We start from the raw sequence: 15,115 nt of genomic DNA on the forward strand, positions 1-15,115 counted from the left end.
AACACTATGGTTGTTACCTTGTCTCTCCTGCTGAGTAAACTACAAACAAACACTATGGTTGTTACCTTGTCTCTCCTGCTGAGTAACTACCAACAAACACTATGGTTGTTACCTTGTCTCTCCTGCTGAGAAACTACCAACAAACACTATGGTTGTTACCTTGTCTCTCCTGCTGAGTAAACTACCAACAAACACTATGGTTGTTACCTTGTCTCTCCTGCTGAGTAAACTACCAACAAACACTATGGTTGTTACCTTGTCTCTCTTGCTGAGTAAACTACCAACAAACACTATGGTTGTTACTTTGTCTCTCCTGCTGAGTAAACTACCAACAAACACTATGGTTGTTACCTTGTCTCTCCTGCTGAGTAAACTACCAACAAACACTATGGTTGTTACCTTGTCTCTCCTGCTGAGTAAACTACCAACAAACACTATGGTTGTTACCTTGTCTCTCTTGCTGAGTAAACTACCAACAAACACTATGGTTGTTACCTTGTCTCTCCTGCTGAGTAAACTACCAACAAACACTATGGTTGTTACCTTGTCTCTCCTGCTGAGAAACTACCAACAAACACTATGGTTGTTACCTTGTCTCTCCTGCTGAGTAAACTACCAACAAACACTATGGTTGTTACCTTGTCTCTCCTGCTGAGTAAACTACCAACAAACACTATGGTTGTTACCTTGTCTCTCCTGCTGAGTAAACTACCAACAAACACTATGGTTGTTACCTTGTCTCTCTTGCTGAGTAAACTACCAACAAACACTATGGTTGTTACCTTGTCTCTCCTGCTGAGTAAACTACCAACAAACACTATGGTTGTTACCTTGTCTCTCCTGCTGAGAAACTACCAACAAACACTATGGTTGTTACCTTGTCTCTCCTGCTGAGTAAACTACCAACAAACACTATGGTTGTTACCTTGTCTCTCCTGCTGAGTAAACTACCAACAAACACTATGGTTGTTACCTTGTCTCTCCTGCTGAGTAAACTACCAACAAACACTATGGCTGTTACCTTGTCTCTCCTGCTGAGTAAACTACCAACAAACACTATGGTTGTTACTTTGTCTCTCCTGCTGAGTAAACTACCAACAAACACTATGGTTGTTACCTTGTCTCTCCTGCTGAGTAAACTACCAACAAACACTATGGTTGTTACCTTGTCTCTCCTGCTGAGTAAACTACCAACAAACACTATGGTTGTTACCTTGTCTCTCCTGCTGAGTAAACTACCAACAAACACTATGGTTGTTACCTTGTCTCTGCTCATAAAGCTTCAACAGCTGCTGACCATCAACTTTACCATTAACCAACAGTGGCAGTTCATCCATTTGAATAAGCTGAAAATAATCAGAAAAAAATTACTAGAGCGTTATTACAGTTGTTTATTCTTGTTTAATTCAGCAAGAAAAATATAAAGAAAAGACTTGGAATATATATATATATATATATATATATATATATATATATATATATATATATATATATATATATATATATATATATATATATATATATATATATATATATATATATATATATATATATATATATATATATATATATATATATATATATATATATATATATATATTTAGCAATGTAGTAACGCATCTATCATGTGTATATTACTGTTTGTTTGAATATTGCCATAAACATTTTACCCGACACAGTAGGTTCCCTTTGCTACAGATTTTAAATAGCACACAGTAAATATATTGAAAATAATTTGTGTGTAAACTTGGAATGCTCTACAGTAGTTCCAGAATGTTCAAACTACTCTTTGTTGAAAGACTTCCAAGTTACTTAATTTACATCTTATCACCAAAATTTCAAGTCCTGGCTGCACCGCTATGAACACATTATGTTGAAATTAATGAATAATATTATTTCTTATTTAAAAGTAAATACAACACTCACTCCCACTCCATAAATTATAATATCTTCCACTACCACAGTAACATGTCACCCGAAGTGGGACCCCAATGTTAATATCTTTCACCACCACAGTAACATGTCACCCGAAGTGGGACCCCAATGTTAATATCTTTCACCACCACAGTAACATGTCACCCGAAGTGGGACCCCAATGTTAATATCTTTCACCACCACAGTAACATGTCACCCGAAGTGGGACCCCAATGTTAATATCTTCCACTACCACAGTAACATGTCACCCGAAGTGGGACCCCAATGTTAATATCTTCCACTACCACAGTAACATGTCACCCGAAGTGGGACCCCAATGTTAATATCTTCCACTACCACAGTAACATGTCACCCGAAGTGGGACCCCAATGTTAATATCTTTCACCACCACAGTAACATGTCACCCGAAGTGGGACCCCAATTTTAATATCTTTCACCACCACAGTAACATGTCACCCGAAGTGGGACCCCAGTTTTAATATCTTTCACCACCACAGTAACATGTCACCCGTAGTGGGACCCCAATTTTAATATCTTTCACCGCCACAGTAACATGTCACCCGAAGTGGGACCCCAATTTTAATATCTTTCACCACCACAGTAACATGTCACCCGAAGTGGGACCCCAATTTTAATATCTTTCACCGCCACAGTAACATGTCACCCGTAGTGGGACCCCAATTTTAATATCTTTCACCGCCACAGTAACATGTCACCCGTAGTGGGACCCCAATTTTAATATCTTTCACCACCACAGTAACATGTCACCCGTAGTGGGACCCCAATTTTAATATCTTTCACCACCACAGTAACATGTCACCCGTAGTGGGACCCCAATTTTAATATCTTTCACCACCACAGTAACATGTCACCCGAAGTGGGACCCCAATTTTAATATCTTTCACCGCCACAGTAACATGTCACCCGAAGTGGGACCCCAAAAATTTACCAAAAATTTACCACAGAATATCTGAGGGAGCTGTGCATAAGACGTAGATCTACGTGAGTGACACTGTCATCAATAACACATATCTCTGTAAGTGACACTGTCATCATTAACACAGATATGTGCTAGTGACTCTGTCATCAATAACACAGATTTGTGCAAGCGACACTGGAATCAGTAACACAGATCGGTGTGAGTGACACTGTCATCAATAACACAGATCTGTGTTAGTGACACTGTCATCAATAACACAGATCTGTGAGAGTGACACTGTCATCAACAACAAAGATCTGTGTGAGTGACACTCATCAATAACACAGATCCACATGAGCAAAACTGTCATCAGTAACACAGAGCTACATGAGGAACACTGTCATCAATAAAATACATCTATATAAGTGATAGTGAAATGGTTAATATACATGAGGATGAATTTTGCACATTTGTGTATAAAAAAAGAAATGTATTAACGAGAATTAATGCAAATACAGTTGAACTTCTACTTACGAGTTTAATCCGTTCCGTGACCTTGCTCGCATCTGGATTTGTTCGTTTGCAGAGTCTATTTTCCTCATTTAAATTAATTGAAATTTTTAATGTGTAATAAGTCTCAATACTAATTACATCCCACATACCCATGTATTGACCTCATAACACCCACACCTGAGTGCAGAGCTGAATGGTAAAGTGAAGATCAGGTTCTTGTTGTACACAGTTGCAAATAGGATACAGGCAGGATGGCAGTACAGTACACCTGTAGGACATGTGAAAAGGCTCTTGGGAAAAAATCCAGAATTACATGCAACCTTCGCTTTACAAAACATCATGTTTTCTTTGCGAGAATAAATACTGCAATCAATAATGACATCTATCTAGATAGGTGTTTTTGGATCTGCAACAGGGATGTGGAACTATGGACAGATATCAGGAAAGTGCTCAGGTTAATAAACAATAAACATGAAAAAAAGAGGAATTATTGAATAGTTTACCAGCAATGTATAGATCATGGGAACATAGGAGACGAGTCATTTCTAACACAGAGAATACCCAGTCTACAACAACTGACTCAAAAATAAGCAGATACCCACTGGAAAAAACGCAGGGAAAGGGGAAAGCTAGCTCAGTCCCCAGCCCTAGGGCTGACCCAGACTCAGCCCCCTGCCATTGTGAAAATCCGGATTCGGTTAAAGACTCCTCCACAACCACCAAAGCCATAGCCCTCCAGTATAAATGTAGTAGAGGAGTTCTCTTTTGGGATAGACTCAGCTGCAGCCATCAGTCATAGCCTCTAGTACAGATGTAGTAGAGGATTCCTCTTCCAGGAAAAAAAGTTGGTATCATGACAACAGATGGTGGTGTCTCTGGTTTGGCTATGGAGGACAGTAGTGCAGTTCTAGGGTTTGCACAAATTAGGAACACATCCAACACGAATTGTACCCAGTCAAAAACAAAATGGTCCAAATTCTATGTTTGGGGCATCTGTAAACATGGAATATCAGGGAAAGCGAATGGGGCATGCAACTTTGAGCATCCCAAAAAATGCCGCGGTCTCCTCTCTAAAGGAGTGTGCCGTTCTACTTTTTGCAAATTCTTCCACCCTGAGATGTGTCATTCTTCAGTCCTCGAAAAATAATGTTACATTACCAATTGTACCGCATACCATTTAAAAGGGACAGGGAGGCACACACCTCGTACAACACATCATAGTAGCTATGGTAGCTATGACAACACCCCCAAGTGATTTTTAGTGGTAGGAAACGAAGAAAGTGGAAAGAGATACTCAAAATAGTCCACCACCTTGGAGCCTTGTTAGACTGGAGGAACAACCAGTGGTCCCTCCGGACTCACAACTACTTATGCCAACAAAATCCCCCCAACAATCATGCAACACAACCTCATTTGTATTTACTTATAGCCTTAAGCCATCCACCAACAACAAAATACCTTTCATTAGTGGACTTCTAGGAGAGTCAAATGCACTGTTTGCAGCCTTCACAGAGATCCATGCAAAAGATTACTTTGACAGTGAAATCTGGATACCTGGATACAACCTTTTCAGATGTGACAGAAAGAACAGGCAACAAGGGAAAGTTGGCCTGTATATCAAAGAGTCGCTCATTTGTACAGAAATACTGAACACCAAAATACAGATGTAGTATACACAGACATTGCAAAATCTTTCGACAAGTGTGACCATTGTGTAATAGCACCACGGGAAAAGTTGGTAGATGGATCTACAACTTCCTGAAAATAGAACACAAAGAGTAATAGTAAACAGCGTAAAGTTCCAGGCAGCCACGGTAAAAAGCTCTCTTCCACAAGGCACAGTACTCGATCCCATTCTATTCCTCATCCTCATTTCTGACATAGACAGAGATGTAAACCATAGCTTCATGTCTTCCTTTGTGGATGACACCTTGATTACAATGACAGTGACCTCCATCGAAGACACCGCGAGACTCCAAGAGGACATCAACCAAATCTTCGAATGGGCCACTCAAAACAATATGAAGTTCAATGAAGAAAAATTTAAACTACTCAGATATGGAAAACTTGAAGAAATTAAAAATGTGTCAGGGTATACCACAAATTCTAAACATACAATAGAGCAGAAAAGTAATGTGAAGGACCTGGGAGTGATAATGTCAGAGAATCTCACCTTCAAAGCCCACAACAATGTATCTACCTCATCCCCTAGGAAAATGAAAGGATGGATAATGAGAACCTTCAAAACTAAGAATGCCAAGCCCATGATAATTCTCTTCAAGTCGCTTGTGCTCTCTAGGCTGGAATACTGCTGTACACTAACGGCCACCTTCAAGGCAGGCGACAATGCAGAACTATAGTGTACAAAGAACTTTTACGGCACACATAAGTGCATTAAGGCACCTAAACTACTGGGAACGGTTAAAGGTCCTTGATCTGTATTCCCTCGAACGTAGGCGAGAGAGATACATGATAATATACACTTAGAAGGTCCTGGAGGGATTGGTACCGAATCTGCACACGAAAATCACTCCATATGAAAACAAAAGACTCGGCAGAAGATGCAACATTCCACCGGGTACATTCTCACGGGTACACTGAGAGACAACACAATTGTCTCCCAGCATACATAATGGGGATTACCAATAGACCCCTGGCTGTCTTCAAGAAGGCACTGGACAGGCACCTAAAGTAAGTACCTGACCAACTGGGCTGTGCTTCGTACGTCAGCTTGCGTGCGGCCAGCAGTAACAGCCTGATTGATCAGATTCTGATCCACCATGAGGCCTGGTCTCAGACCGGGCCGCAGGGGCGTTGATTCCCGAAACCCTCTCCAGGCAAACTTCAAGTAAACCACAAATGATGTAGTTGAAATTCTGACAGTAAAAATCGAGAACCAAAACTTAGTCATTGTACTTGTATATAAGCCACCAGATGCAACTTCCCAACAGTTCAAAGAACAGCTATCAAAAATTGACTCCTGTCTGGAAAACTTTCCAGCCCCATCCCCAAACATCTTGCTGCTTGGTGACTTCAATCTAAGACATTCGAAATGGAAGAATAGCAAATAATATTGTAGCAGAAATAATCCCTGGAGGCAGCTCAGATGAAAAGTCACACACACATGAGCTTCTGAATTTCTGCAACAAACACACCCTAAGTCAGCAGATAGTGGAGCCAACAAGACTGGAGAACACACTAGACCTTATTTTCACAAATAATGAGGACCTGGTAAGAAACATAACAATATCAAAAACAACAAATTCTGATCACAATCTGACCGAAGTTCAGATTTACATGCACAGGAGTCCTGATCAGCAAAACGCATACAGCTATGAGGGTACCTTTTACCAAATTCAACTTCAACAACAAGAACATCTGGTATCAGGTAAACTATGCCCTAAATGAAACATGCTGGTAGGATATCTTAAATTACATGGACCCTAACCAATGCCTTGAAAAGATGAACCTCCTGGTAGCTAAAGTATGTTCAAGGTTTATTCCTATAAGACAAAAGAAAAGAAGAAGTAAACTGGAGAGAGAGAGAGGCGCTCCCTCTACAGGAGAAGATGAAGAATAACTGAGCTCCTCAAGAATGCTAGTTTATCTGATACACGGAAGGAAGCGCTAACCAGGGAAGTAGAAAATACTGAGCTGAAGTTAAAGGACTCATACAGGATCCAGGGGAGACAAGAGGAGCTAAATGCGATTAGTGAAACTGAAAGAAATTCGAAATATTTCTTTTCATATGCCAAAAACATGGCAAAAAAACATTTCTAGTATAAGGGCCCTGGTCAGGCAAGACAAATCCTACACAGACGACAACAAAGAAATAAGTGAGATGCTGAAATCGCAATATGACTCTTTGTTCAGCGAGCCACTAACCAGTCTAAAGATAGACAATCCAAACAATTTTTTCATGAATGAGCCTCAAAACCCTGCCATCGACGACATGCCCATGCACTCAGCCCTAGGCCCAGACTCGTGGAACCTGTGTTCATGAAGAACTGCAAGAAACCACTCTCAAGGGCCCTAAGTATACTTGTCTCTAGACAAGCGAGATTCCAGTCACTAAAAACAATAAGTATAGCCCCACTCCATAAAGAACTATAGACCAATAGCTTTAACGTCCCCTGTCATAAAAATCTTTGAAAGAATTCTAAGAAGCAGGATAGCAAACCACCTGGACTCCCAAAAATTGCACAACCCAGGGCAGCATAGTTTCAGAGCAGGTCGTTCCAGCCTAAAGAGAACAAGTGATTTAAAAAGGATCATCATTGGCTTAGCGTCTCTTGTCTTGAATGTTCTCATTATCCATCCTATCAGTTTCCTCGCAGATGTGATAGTGGCATTGTTGTGGTCCTTCAAGGTGAGATCTTCGGATATTACCACGCCCAGGTTCTTCACATTACTTTTCCGCTCTATTGTGTGATTAGAGTTTGTAGTATACTCAGTCCTAGTTATTATTTCCTCCAGTTTTCCGTAACGGAGTAGTTGGAATTTGCCCAAGACTGTTCAACAGCCTCCCACCAGCAATAAGGAGCATTACCAGTAGACCCCTGGTTGTCTTCAAAAGGGAGCTGGACAGATACCTAGACTCGGTGCCGGATCAGCCTTGCTGTAGTTCGTACGTTGGATTGCGTGCGGCCAGCAGTAACAGCCTCGTTGATCAGGCCCTGATCCACCGAGAGGCCTAGTCATGGACCGGGCCGCGGGGGCATTGATCCCCGGAATGCCCTCCAGGTAGACTCCAGGTAATGTGAGGAAAACAAGAATTCTCTCCACCGCAAGTAGAGTGGATTGCCACCTCTTGGTGGCATTCGGAAAGTCACTTATAGTATAGGGTACAACAAGGTCTGCCACTGCTGCTTCATGATGTCTGCCACTGCTGCTTTATGTTGTCTGCCACTGCTACCTCATGATGTCTGCTCCCACTTTTGCTAGCATGTTGAACAGCTTTCCAATATGTGAAGGTTGAAGGGCAGTGCCAATCGGACAGGTATCGGATGGTGATGTCATACACAAATATCCCGCACATACAAGAGAGGAGATTACGACGATGTTTCGGTACAAGTCGGACAGAAACGTTGTTGTATGCTCCTCTCTTCTATGTGTGGGATACTTGCCTACCGTTCCAGTTACGGTATTGTGTCTTTTTTTATTATTTACGGTGATGTCATTTGTTTTCTCTTGAACATCACAAAAGAATCGAACATTTCTGCTACTTTGAACTCAATTTCAAGGTACTTTTCCTAGTGAAACCAATCAAAATCATATCTATTTCTGTAGTATATATTCCATTCTATCAAATGAGACGAAAAAAAACGAGAATACAATCATAAAAACCATACGAAAATATACCGTTAAGGGTAGGCTAATTGCTGAGAAGTGATCTCTGTTATTTATGGTCTGATTTCTTTCTTTTTTGGCGTATGTTAAGAAGCATCTTTCCATCTTATATTGTCCAAATTTCAATAAGATAGTCCAAAAAAACTAAGATCCAATTCCCTAGATCAAGAGCAAGAGCCCTTCACCAGCGTCAAGGGGCCTCCCTTGAGGCTCGCTCACATCTGGAAATTTGGCTCATATCTGGAAGCAAAAAATCGACCGAGCTACTGCTCATATCCGGAAAATTCACACGTGGATGCACTCGTAAGTAGAGGTATCAGTTTATCCTTATATAAACATTGTTAAGAACACAATCTGGGAAACAAAATTACAGATTATCAATACAATTGTGGAAAATTCTGGTGTAATTTTCTGAAACTTAAATTGTATCATGTAAATATGTAATTAATGTATTTGAAAGTAGATGAGAACCAACAGAGAAGCCCTGTGCATGCACTGGGGACCGAGAGGGGAGGCCTGGGCAGTCTCGTGGAGCATAGGCCTATGACACGGTACCCCCGTTAACATGGAACCACGAGATTGGAGGTTCCGATGGCCGAAAGGTGATTATTGATCTCTCTTCATAATAGGAAGTGTTGTAACTGTTCCCGGCACATATTCTGGGACAGTCAGTCGTCGAAACCACCATAATAGGATGGAAACCACGGAAATTAGTGAACGACACGATGACGAACGAGTTCATTGGGGAGAATATGCCACTATTCAATCGACACTCAACAGGCTCAGATCTTAATGTATCAATCGCTAATGTGTGTAAATTAATGGAACACTAAGTCATCTTGTGAATTGCAGTGAAATCAGTGATAATAACACTAAGGAAATGTGTGACGAGATACTAGTCACCATTCCCCGAATGACCACATGTTAACCTCGTGTTTCCTGTCCAGAGGATGATGGAGGTTTTTGGGAGTCACGGTTCCTAAATTGGGGCAAACCAGCTGATACCATCGTCCTGCTGGAAGAAGAACCGTATCAGCTTATCAGTACATCTAGATCGGAGGAGGAAATAAGACAGACAAGGAATGCGACCTCCTCACCTACAGTTGAGTAACCTTTTTAGTTATAGCAGACTGATACTGGCCAGTTAGGTATGGTGTAATGGGACAGGTGTTGTGGGTGCTACAACAATCTCCATTGACTAACAATGAAATTGGGTAAGTGGACGTCTCATGTTACAAAAAACGCGATTCTAAAAAGCTTAAGAGATCTCCAGTGAATACTAGAAAGGACTGCCCTTCTAGCATCCAGCTTGTTACTGGGTTTTCGTAGCAATTAGTCAGTATCCTTGTCCAATTATTCATTAGAATTCAGTATGATTCAATAGTGCTTCAGGATTACAACTGGAAGGCTACTAACTAGAGAAAATAAAATTTAATAAATTTATTAATAATTAAGATGTCTAGGCGTATATCAAATTAAATTAAATTAATCGCAGTAATCAAAATAATATTAATCACTTCTCTCGTGTACAGTATTATTGTGCTGAAAGCACATATCTCATTTATAAGTCTTAAGTACCGTCTGGTACATTAACATTTAATAAGATATTACAAATATGTACAAGTAAGTTTGTGTGTTTGTGTGTAAGTGCTCTTAGTAGTTCGCTGTGTCTCACGACTTGACTAGACTTAAACAAGTGACTGACAAAGTCCTCAAATAAACTAACTTCTTGACCAACTGGCAGTCAGAACAACTTGCTTGAACAATGAAAAGAATGCTAAGCCCAATAGCAATATAGCAAGCAACTGCAACACAAAATCAGGAACAAAGAGATAATATAACGACACTAAGTAGGGACCATCAACAGATCCTCCACAAAAGTCACAAAACTCCCATACTACTGAATCTAAGTTCAGCATAAGAAAATCCCCGACTGTGACAATACACAGATACCAGTACAAATTAGGTCAGAAGCTACAGCTCAGGACCTGAGTTGCTTAGAGTGTCTATGCGACACACAACCTCAGTACAACGTCGAAAATCACTAAGTCTATACAATGTTCTGTGAACAGAGTCTCCAGAACTAACAACAATAATAAGAAAGAGACAATCTTCCAACAAGGGCTAATAAGGGAGATTTAGGCTCGTCTTGTCTAGAATACATCCAACCACCAAGTGAGTCTAGACCAGACTGAATACTTCAGGCGAAGTGTGAACAACCCCCCCCTCGATCATGTGATAGCTCCATGGACAGTTGCTGCCCAGCAACAACTAGAAGCCGACAGAGTAACGAGACACAAGCGATAATTACAGTAGTTAGACAATCAAAACTTCAACTTTGAGCACATAATATATGTATTACATCCTACCTAACAACATAACTAAGTCAAATAATAATATGTAGCAATATATTTACGATTTAGCTATTATCGCAAATATAAGCAATATAAAATTATATGAAAAGGTAATATACATTATATATATACATCATACACATTGTAACCCATTCAGGGGTTGCAACACCCCCCAACACGACAAACGGTCGCACTAGGAGTTGCGTTAAAGTCTTTCACATTATTACTGATTACTTATGCCTAGTATGGGTCAACAGGCCTCCTGCAGTGTTCCTCCTTTCTTATGTTCTTATTACTAACAGTTTAATAAAAAAAAATAAATGAGAGTCAATCTTGTGCCAATCACTTCTATAATTTCACAGTGTCTATATCACTAAGATATACCCCTAGTACTAGGGCAGTACACAGTATCATATCTCTGCATACTCGTGGTTATGTACATCAGTGTAGAGACAGAATAACGTAGACAAGCATGACACATTGAGACTCGATCATAGTAGTGGAGACTGCATAAGAACAATAGTCTTGTGCGATAGACAGGAGACAGCATTCCACTCTTAAGTAGTGGTTGTGGAATGCTATGCAGTATGGACATCTGAGTATGAAACAGCTTAAGGTGTGTAGTGAAGGAAGGGGGGGGGGGGGTCTGCGGCAGGACAGTGTTCCGCCAAGCAGTAACATCGTCCACACAACACTACAAACTCATCACTCAGTTTCTGTCTCCAACTCACACACATATCACCACTACTGTGAATATATAAATAGATTAATTAGACATGAGTATATATAGTTAATATGGGCTAGAGGGATTAAGTTACTCCACTGAATTTGACATAGCAAGTAACAAAAGGTATTTGGGCATAAAATTACATTAATTTTAAATGGGGAAGTGCCCAAATAATCGTCAAAATGTTCAAAGGACACCACAAGAGCTAGAGCCTCTTTCTCAATAGTGGCATAATTTTTCTGGTGTCGTTTAAGCTTAGATGAACAGTAACATATAGGATGGAGAATATCAGTGGATGTTGACTGTTGGAGCAGCACAACACCCACTGCATAGCCACTCGCCTCTATATGTAAAAAGGGAAGATTGAAATTAGGACTCTTCACAAGAACAGAGGAAAGCAGATGCTTCAACCTTTTGAACAAATCTGAACAATCACTAGTCCAAATGAACTGAACTTTGCTATTAGTGAACATAGTGAGAGGTGTAGGTGGAGGTGAGTGTGCTGGCTTGCCTGTCACTTGACACACGTGGCAACGTCGCACATGATCAGCTACTGTTTCCTTCATCTTTGGCCAAGTAAAATGTTTTGCCAGTTTACCGAGTGTCTTCTTGACACCCAAATGTCCTCCTATGGGACTATTGTGAGCAAAATCAATGGCTTGTTCACGAAATGTAACTGGTAACACTACGAGATGCTTGACTGTGGTGGAAACACTATCAGCTGACAACTTACATGTATTTTTCTCCATCAGTACACCATTACTATAATAGTAACAATTATCGAGATCCTTTGCTTCACTCTCAGTAACTGCTATATCTCTCAGTCTTTCCAGTGACTGATCAACAAACTGATCCTTGATTAAATCATCATGAGTTAGAAATTTATCGTCAGTTGTGTTCTGACTAAGTCGCTGACAGGGGGGAGTCAGTGTTAATGATCCTGGGCGCAGAGCGTCACTAAACAACATATTCAAGCCCAAATCATTGTCATCCACTAACTCAACAGGAGACAAGGATGGTTGTTGAATCTTTGACATAGCTCTAGTAATTGCGCTGAGAGGCAATAAAATAGGCTTCTCTCTACAAGCTTCAATGGCATAATTATCATCAGTGTTATTATCAATCACAAGTGGTTCTTTACATATACCAGCATGAAGGATATCGTTCCCTATCAACAAGTCCACTGACCTGATGGGAAATACACCACTGGATATACCCACTGAAATATAACCAGTATAATAGCTTGTTTCAATATATACTTTGTGCAGAGGCACTTTTATAACAGCCCCTCCATAGGCTTCTAACAATACATCTATCTTGCAATAGGTATCGTCAGTTATGGTCAGTACATCTTCTCTTAATAACGTGAGATAACTGCCAGTGTCTCTGAAAGAAATTATCTCAGTTAGATGTGATTCGTCAAATCCTACTTTATCTCTCGAAAAGTAAGGACTCATCGCTGAACGAATCTTTTCGTCAGATACACTTTCTGACGCTAGTCATCTATCCTGAGTAATATTATCTAAAACAGTAGGATCAGAGGTATTACTAGGATTTTGGTGCCTTTGTTGCTCGGAAGAAGATACGACTTACGTGGGGGCGCCAGCCGCACGACTGTTTCTCGTATCTCTTTCCAACTTATAGCAATACTCTCTAGCATGTCCTTTTCTGTTACAATAGGTACATTTAACTTTCTTCTTCTCGATATCAGATTTCTGTCTAGCCACAGAGACAGATTCAGGATTGTGAGTTTTCCTGGTAAAGGTACGAGAAGTTACAGTAGCAGATACATCAGGCCGGCAATGAGCAGCTGATTTAGGTTGCCAACTTCTAGGACAATTTTTAGTTACCTTGTTTCTCTGTGTTTTAGTACGTACAAGTTTGTGAGAAATCTCGTAATTGTCTGCTAATGCTGCAGTTTCCAGAATATCCGAGGTAGTATGATCGATCAGATATTCTTGTATGTCAGCAGACATACAGTTGTTAAACTCTTCGTGTAGTAACAACTGAACAAGACTGTCGTAGTTGTTACATTGAGCAGATCTACTCCATCTCTCAAATGCAACTTTTTTCTCACGAGCAAACTGTACACAAGTTTGATCTTGTCGTCGTTGTAACGTACGAAATGTTCTTTTATAACTTACAGGTAACAAGTTATATGTCTCTAGAATAGTTTGCTTGACAGCGTCATAACTTTTTTTTATATTTTATTTAAAACCAATACAGTTTAACATCAAAATAAAGAAACAGTATGGATCTCAATCAAATTAACTGACAAACGGAGTGCACCTGAGATCAGGTCTCGTGGTGAATCAGGGTCTGATCAACCAGGCTGTTATTGCTGGCTGCACGCAAACTGACACACGAGCCACAGCCCGGTTAGTCAGGTGCTGACTTTAGGTGCCTGTAAGACTTACTCAGTCCTGTAACAACTTCAGACAGTATTACCAAGGCTGGCCCTTCTTCAGGAAAATTTATGAACAGAAAAAGAAATAATAATTCACAAAGATAAACACTTTATTATTAATTAATGCAAATATAAAACAGTGAAACATGAAGGGGTATCCTATTTGAAATAAAAATGAAATAAAAAATGACATTAGAATTCAATGCTAATATATACAAGCAAACTGTGGTGACTGGTTGATGTTTACACAGTCTTGCATAGAATATAGCCGTTGTTGATGATGTGTGGGGGGGGGGTCACAGGTGTTGGTGACAACCCTACGACTAGTTCTTCACAGAGTCTATAGCCTTGAATAGTCAGTCCAGATGACAGGAACACAGGCTCTTTACCACTCAAAGATGAGTGGTTATGTCCTGCGATGGTGTACATATAAGCAGGTAGATAGAGAATGACGTCTCTTGGGCTGTTTCAGTCCGTCTCCTTCAATACTTCTCGTTGGTTGGCAGGTGACCCGAGCTGTCATTCCAAGCTGGAAAGAGAGACAGGTTACCCACTGCTTAAGAAATCACTCTCCATGATAAGTACAATACATAAAACACATGGTGATTATTAAAACATCTAACAGAGATAAAGGCTGAAATGACTAAGTTAATTATTGGTCAAAAGTGAAGTTTTCAACCAATAAGTCCACTATAATAGGAGCAGGATTGTACTTACAGTTGTGCTGGGAGCTCTGAGTCGAGTGATTACCGATTGGTCGGAGCCCCACACGTCACCTTTCGGGGTGGGGGTGGAAGAGGGGATAGTGGGAGCTAGACTGACCCTACCTTAACAAGCAGCCGGCAATCAAACTATCGTTACCATATACTCGCTCACTACTCCTATCTGTTGAACTTTTCCCTCACAGTGCC

General features: G+C 40.4%; 1 protein-coding gene across 1 annotated transcript in view; it reads right to left on the bottom strand.

Moving 5' to 3' along the window:
• The window catches only part of LOC128702899 (beta-alanyl-bioamine nonribosomal peptide synthetase ebony-like), a gene marked incomplete at its 5' end in the record, with an annotated part of 330,023 nt that overhangs the window by 270,325 nt on the left and 44,583 nt on the right, over window positions 1-15,115 (bottom strand). Inside the window, one exon of the mRNA XM_070079974.1 lies at window positions 1,262-1,346. Coding sequence (XP_069936075.1) covers window positions 1,262-1,346 — 85 coding nt within the window. The remainder of the gene's footprint in view (window positions 1-1,261; window positions 1,347-15,115) is intronic.

This window comes from Cherax quadricarinatus, unplaced genomic scaffold (genome assembly GCF_038502225.1).
Source record: "Cherax quadricarinatus isolate ZL_2023a unplaced genomic scaffold, ASM3850222v1 Contig62, whole genome shotgun sequence".
NCBI lineage: Eukaryota > Metazoa > Arthropoda > Malacostraca > Decapoda > Parastacidae > Cherax > Cherax quadricarinatus.